Consider the following 6,837-nt stretch of genomic DNA (forward strand, 5'->3'; position numbering starts at 1 on the left):
CCGGAAAAACTCAAGAGACTATTTTCTTGAGAAATTGGGAGTTTGCATGAAATCTATCTGTTGAATGAAATAATAAAAAATGAAAAATGCATGGAAAACATTAGATTCTGATTTTCTTTTTCTGAGAAATCATGAAAAATCAAGAATTACCGTCATCAAAACGTTTTAAATCGCCTGTAATTCGTTAATCTTCTATTATTCCTCGAAAAAAAACGTGTCTAATAGTCTTCACACAGTTCTCAAAAAAATTCATGCAAAACGAGAGATTATTATTGTTGAAAATTGACTGTTTGCATGAATTCTTTTACAAAATGAAATAATGAAGTCCGAAAAGTGCATGTGAGATATTAGATTCGTATTTTTTTATTTTCATAATCATCATCAAACGTGTCTAATATTTTCCATACACTTTTCATAACATTCCATGCAAAATCCCAATGCAAAAAAAAAGACGATTTTTATGAGAAATTTGGTTTTGCATGAATTCTCTTCATTAAAAAGCGTCTTATTTTTTCATTTTAATAAACCATGAAAAATCAAGTATCATCATTATGTATAATCATCTGGTCATTTTCAATCTCCTCCATAAATGAAAACTCCAATACTTTCCCCAAATTTTGAAGAAAATTTCATGCAAAACCTAAATGTCCTCCCTCAAAAAACAAGTTCTCCTGCAATTTTCTCTATTCCTCCTGAATAAATCCCCTAAGCCCCGTGAACCATACACTACTTACTGAACCTAGACCTCCTCAACATGGGTATCAAATCGCTCCTGACAGCCCCAGCATAGCTCCCCCCACTGAACTGTTCACCCCCAACAGAACCCGACATACTCCCGATGAATATCGAGTTCTCCTGGTACTGGAGCTGCCTTCCCTCGACATTTCCATAGCGGCCCTGGACGAACTGATTCCCCTGGAAGCCCTCATGAAACTGCGACACCACCTGACTGACGCCATTGCTCTGATAACTCCCAGGATCGAACCGAAGTTGATTCACCTGTCCTCCATTGAAAGCCGATGAATGATGGAACCGATTGACCGATCCCTCAGGGTACATGACATGCCCCTGGGAATAATTATCTCCATTAAAGCTCAATGGAGTTCCGTAGAACGTCTGGGAGTCCTTGTGGCAGTCGTCCTGATTAATCTCACTCTTTTCGACTCTGGATTTATTGACAAACTGATGCTGAATGTTAATGATTGTCTGGGGTGATCGAAGGGGCGGAAATGTCCCTGGGGACATCTTCAGGACTGTTTTGTGATTTTCTTGGGGATTTGGGGCAGTCTTGGATGATTGAGAAAATGGAGTTGAACCCCTTGGTGACGATTTTTGTGTCGTAATTTGTTGTGATGAGGATGTCTTCTTCCTCTGAGTCAAATCCTTTTTCTGTCTAAAATCTCTCGGCTCTTGATCTCTGATGAGTTTCTTGGATTTTTCGGGTGGAGGTGGGGGATTTGAGGGGGTGTTGAGGCTTTCTTGGTGCACTGAGGGTTGAGGGGATGTTGAGGGATTTGGAAATCGATCTGGTGGTATTTTTGGGGGATTTGGGGGGCTTGAGGGGATGGCTGGGGGAGGAGAGAGGGGTAAGGTGGCTGCTGCCAGGGAGAGAGCGCTGGCTCACTTCTTGGTCATGATCTTGAGGTACTCCAATGCATTCTGCGCAGCGCTGGCTTGGGCATCCTTGCTGGTTACTCCACTGCCATAGCAGACTGCCACTGGGAGAGTGGACAACTGCACGAGACACTGACATTTACCTGGAATTGGAGAATTAACGAGTTTAGTGGAGGATATCTTCATCATCTTCATCAAGATGAATATATTTTGTTAATTATTATTGTATATTATTCTATTCTTATATTCTTCAATATAAATCTAAGGGATGTTCTCCAATACTAATTTGGTTGTTGATTTTCTGGGATTTTTTTTAGGGGAGAGAAATCTCGATGGGTTGATGTTGTTGGAGCAGAGTCCGGAAAATATTCTTATGTACAGCAAGATGTTTCGCTAAACGCGCACGCAAAAATTGAATAGAAAAATCTAACGAATTAGTTAGAAAATTCTATTGGATTTCTATTGAACTTTCTATTAGTTTTTGGCCGATTCTATTGAAATTTTCAATAGAAATAATTCAATAAAATTCACTTTTTCTGTGTAACTTATTCTCTTCAGATATTTTCTATAGAATTTCCTTGACTCAGATTTTTCAATTTTTTTTCATTTTCTTTTCTTCTCATCAATAAGAAAATCAAACAAAAAAACTTGAACCAAGGAAATTCTATAGAAAATATCTCAATAGAATTGTATAGAAAAATTGAATTCTTTTAACTTGCTCGCTAGAATATTTTCGATTGATCATTTAAATAGAAACGCTCAAAAACTTATAGAAATTTTGATAGAAATGCAATAGAATTGTCTAGCGAATTCGCTAGGTTTTTCTATTAAATTTTTTCATTCGTGAAATTTCTCCATACATGTGCAAATACTAAATGGTAACATGTGCCTCATCCAAACATCAACAATTATCAATAACAACAATCATGACTCTCATAATGTTCTTCCCCGAAAAAACTTTATCATTCCTCCTCCATGAACTCATCGATAAAACCTGAACTGTAGAAATTGTGACCCCCTTGACAGCTCCCCTGGATAATTTTTATCGAATACGAGTATGATAAGAGCGCCCCCTTGATCAGCATCATGAGCACAACAAGACTAGCCATGGAAGCTATCAAAGCAGCCAAGAGTGCTCTCCGAAAGGAAATCGCCAGTATAATTTCGGAGTTGAGTCCAGCAGAGAAAAAGAGACAATCTGCTGCTGTTTTCCAGCAGGTAATTCATTGTAATTGATCAGGAGTTCAATTTCTCCAGTTTTAGAGGTTAGAGTGGACTCGTTAGCATTGAAAAATGATGTTGCTTTCCAGCTGACAAGACTCCCAGAGTACGAGAACAGCAGGCGAATCTCGTTGTATCTGAGCACTGATGATGAGATTGACACTGTCAAAATCCTCGAGGATATTTTCGAGAGGGGGAAGGAGGTGTTTGTTCCGAGGTATCCGGGAGGTGCTATGAGCATGGTGAGGCTGAGGGACATGGAGGATTATGAGAGTTTACCACTGACTAAATGGAATATCAAGCAACCTGCCAAGGGAGACGTCAGGGAGGATGCCTTGGAGACTGGAGGACTCGATCTGGTCATTCTACCTGGGGTTGCTTTCACTAGATCAGGTGAAGTGCATGCACACACACCATCTCACCAACAACAACAACAACAAATTGGTGTTCTTGGTCAGGTGCTGGGTGTGTGATTTTTCTAGATTTTTCCTTCCGAGTGGAAGGAATCTCTTCTGTCGTTCAAATTTAAGTCTTCGATTTTTTTATGTTATATCAACCCATTATGATTCAAAAAGTCAGGAAATTAATTTTTTAAATCTATTCCGAGCAAGTTTTTTGACTGTTCGCCAATCAATCGATGGAATTAAATTATTTTTTCTTCAAATGTACACGGAGAAAAATTTTCTAGAAAAAGTGCTGTGCAACTTTAACATTATCGTTCATAGGGTCAATCGTCCCGTGTTCGAACGAATAAGGTCACAGTTATTTTTGACGTAGATTTAAAAATATAACCAAGTCGAAAATTGATTTAAAAATAATTGTAACTCCCCTGTAGATCTCCATAGATGATAGAAAAAAATATTATGGATATTAATTGACGATACAATTAATGATATGAATACAAAAAGCTGGAAATGTGTGAAAACCCAGCAATCGAAATGCGTATTCTGTAATGAGAATATGCTATTGGCGGCGTGTCATCGAAAACTGTTTTTTCCGCTGGTAATAAGGTAACTTAGCCATTTTCAATCATCACAATATCATTTGGAAATATCATAATTTTATTTTTCGTGTATAATGCGAGGCATCTCTACCTTCTACTAATTTATTTTATAGAAAAAGTACCAATTAATTCGATTACTGGTCCGGTTCGAACACTGGTTGGTTCACCCTAATTATGAAACTTAAGAACGATAATTGAACGTAAATTTTGCTGGTGCTAGACAATAATTTTTTCAAGTGTGCAAGTTGTGACGCATTTATGGCGCAAGCACATAAATTTTTCTAGAAAATTTTTCTCAGTGTAGGTATTGTCCAGCTCTATCCATCAACATTAATTAAAATTCAGTTAATATATTAATCTTTAGAACTTTCGATTTTTTCAAAAATCGGTTGTCCCACGAATGATAGCTTCAAAAATTCTTTCGATGCCCTTTTGACCGAGTTCAACAATGAAGGCAATAGTAATAATCGTTGTTTTGATTGACAGAGTAATTTTCGAACATTGCGTATTTCTTTAGAATGAGAATTCCGGAAATATTTCACAGCTATATCCGTTGTTTTCATTTTTATGATGATTTTAACAAATTTAAATTTTTTATAAAATTTCCCTGCAGGTGAATTTTCCCCTGGTTCCTTCAAATGTGATATTTTAAATTCATTCAATTATATATGAAAAAAGTTGCTCTAATGCCAATGTATCGAAGATTCAAAATGGTGTAGATAGCACGTTTCTTTTATTTGATTTATCCAAGAATTTTCAGAAGAAATCCAACACAATTAATTGAAGAGGAAATATAATTCGATTCAACAGAATATTATAAAACGATAAATGTTATACGATGAAAGAAAATTATGTCCAAAATGACCATTCGGTAGCATATTGCTAAATTATAAGCAAAAATTGCTATCCTATATAAAGACAAAAACAATTTTCCACTTGCTTTATGTATAAACATCTTAGCTCTCGTTATCAAATTTTCAAAACTTTCGCATTTTTAATTTTCATGGTAGAGTAATCCCTGAAAAATCTCATGTCATAAAAAAACTAGCATGTCGAGAATTGTAAGTCGTATGAATAAAAAACATTTAATTCGTTATAAAAATCCGTTAATTTTTCATGCGCGATGCATAGCGCGCGCACGCGCACCAGTATTCGAACACATGATTGAACTAATTTATATATTTATCGTAGAATAAATGTCCAATGCAGTGAAATGGGACTTTTATCTTTTCTAGAAACCAATATGAAGAATGAATAATGTTCGTGAATTCAATGAGACCTAGTGAACATTTTCCATATTATTGAATCTTGGTCTTTCGATCATTGGTATTTGACGACTCTTATTCGTTCGAACACTGGACAAGTTCGCCCTTGATTAATTGTCAATGGTTCTCGAGACATTTCAAGTGAAGATTGACACATTTCTTCAATACACAACTTCTTTATTATTATTTTTTTTTTCTGTCTCGAATCAAGTTATTAATTCAATTTCTCAATTTCGATTCTACTCTATTCAATTAATTAGATTCTTCAAAAAAGCGTTCTCTCTCCTCATGATAAGTTGGAGAAATAAATAAATAAAAAAATAAAACAACCAAACAACAACAAGGAAAGTGCTAATTTTTTAATATATTGTGAAGCTTCCAATTTTTGAATTTTTGACTTGTCAAATCACCACATCTTTATTTATGATTTTTGTATCCCCTCTCCTGTCATAGGGCTGTGGGAGGGGAATACAAATGAATAAATAAAGAAATAAATAAAAATAAAAAATTCGATTTCTCAATCAGGTCATCGACTGGGCCACGGCATGGGCTACTACGACAAGTTCCTCTGGAAATGCTTCGAGACTCAGGCGAAAAAACCTCATTTAGTTGCAATTGCCTTCAACGAACAAATTAGAGAAGCAATTCCAACGAACGAAAAAGATATAATTCTCGACTTAATTATCACCGAGAAAAAATGAGTTTAAACTTGTCTGGAGAAAGGAACTCGAGGAAGAAATCTCAATTTTTGTACCTCGAGTTGAAAAACTTACACTTTTGTATCAATAAATAATGTTTTTTTTTTCGTAAATCCACTCACCACTGATCGATTTCTCCTCAATGTCAACGTAAGTCACCTCGAACTGCTGTTCAGAGGCTATTTCCTGGAGGAATTGCACCAGATTAACAACTCCATCATTCAGGCAAGTATTCTGAAACGAAAATCGCAGAATAAATTATTTTCCAATACTTCTGGAATTGATGAATGACAGAGGTGTGTCTCGAAATTTAAAAAATCACTTGAAATACTCTACAAAAATCGCATTTATCTGTGTAACGAATGATTCTACGACAAAATATCAAGAAATTTCTTTGAAAGATAACGAAATCTTCTATAAAAGTCTTGACATATTTTCCTGAAACCCCTTATTAACTAGACAATTGAACAATTACCCTAAAATTATTAATAGAATATCCGAAGACACCGTTCAGAGATCATAAAATTCTCTTCACAAGATGCGCTTCTCTAAAAATCCCTCGTTACCAAGATAATTAGACAATTTTTCATTCCCAATGAGACATGTTTCCCAATGACATGTCCAAGAGATTTAATTTGGCCCTAGGAAGCTCTGGAATACAAACCTGAAGCTCCGACAATTTAACTCCAGTGGAAGACTTGAGGTTCTTGTGAAATTGCGAAACTTTGTGACTGTGTGGTGTCGTCAGTGTGGATATTTTGCTGTCTTTGAGGTCAGCGTAACGAGCACTGACATTAGCATTCCTCTCGACAATCTATAACGGACATTCACTCATAAATAATTATATGATAAAATAAGAGTAAACAGTAGTTAATTCACCATTAAAATGAAGTGGAAATGGTCCATGTTCTATTGAAATTACTGAATTGACGAAGTCATTCTGTCCGTTATAGATTCCAAGGGTCTGGCTCATGATTGATTCGACAAAAGCGAGTAATCGGGGGGAGGGGGGGGGGGCAGACAATATCACTTCCAC

The 6,837-nt window shown here is 36.0% G+C and overlaps 2 protein-coding genes across 6 annotated transcripts in view; one reads left to right on the forward strand and one right to left on the reverse strand.

The window, feature by feature from the left end:
• Positions 1–1,599: 1,599 nt before the first annotated feature.
• LOC107035882 (interferon-inducible double-stranded RNA-dependent protein kinase activator A homolog) overlaps positions 1,600–6,837 on the reverse strand; it is a 14,070-nt gene continuing 8,832 nt past the window's right edge. For 3 of the 5 annotated variants that reach the window (XM_015253511.2, XM_015253508.2, XM_015253510.2), the window contains exons 5-7: positions 6,466–6,615; positions 5,924–6,035; positions 1,600–1,757 (exon numbers count right to left, since the gene is read on the reverse strand). In XM_015253511.2, the coding sequence (XP_015108997.1) occupies positions 1,621–1,757; positions 5,924–6,035; positions 6,466–6,615 (399 nt within the window). In that variant the 3' untranslated portion in view covers positions 1,600–1,620. The remainder of the gene's footprint in view (positions 1,758–5,923; positions 6,036–6,465; positions 6,616–6,837) is intronic. The other 2 variants (XM_015253513.2, XM_015253512.2) reach the window with 1 other exon arrangement.
• Positions 2,693–5,926, forward strand: LOC107035883 (5-formyltetrahydrofolate cyclo-ligase). The gene is made up of 3 exons (XM_015253514.2): positions 2,693–2,832; positions 2,925–3,228; positions 5,629–5,926. The coding sequence occupies exons 1-3, from the start codon at positions 2,701–2,703 to the stop codon at positions 5,802–5,804; spliced, it is 612 nt and encodes a 203-aa protein (XP_015109000.1). The 5' UTR covers positions 2,693–2,700; the 3' UTR covers positions 5,805–5,926.

Source organism: Diachasma alloeum, unplaced genomic scaffold (genome assembly GCF_001412515.2).
Source record: "Diachasma alloeum isolate Michigan unplaced genomic scaffold, Dall2.0 Dall_scaffold_00201, whole genome shotgun sequence".
Lineage (NCBI taxonomy): Eukaryota > Metazoa > Arthropoda > Insecta > Hymenoptera > Braconidae > Diachasma > Diachasma alloeum.

Excerpts from the sequence above, each read along its gene's own strand:
- LOC107035883 (XM_015253514.2), top strand. The coding sequence starts at position 2,701 with ATGAGCACAACAAGACTAGCCATGGAAGCTATCAAAGCAGCCAAGAGT. Across the intron at positions 2,833-2,924 it reads CTGCTGCTGTTTTCCAGCAG|CTGACAAGACTCCCAGAGTA; the intron begins GTAATTCATTGT and ends GTTGCTTTCCAG. Across the intron at positions 3,229-5,628 it reads GGTTGCTTTCACTAGATCAG|GTCATCGACTGGGCCACGGC; the intron begins GTGAAGTGCATG and ends TTTCTCAATCAG.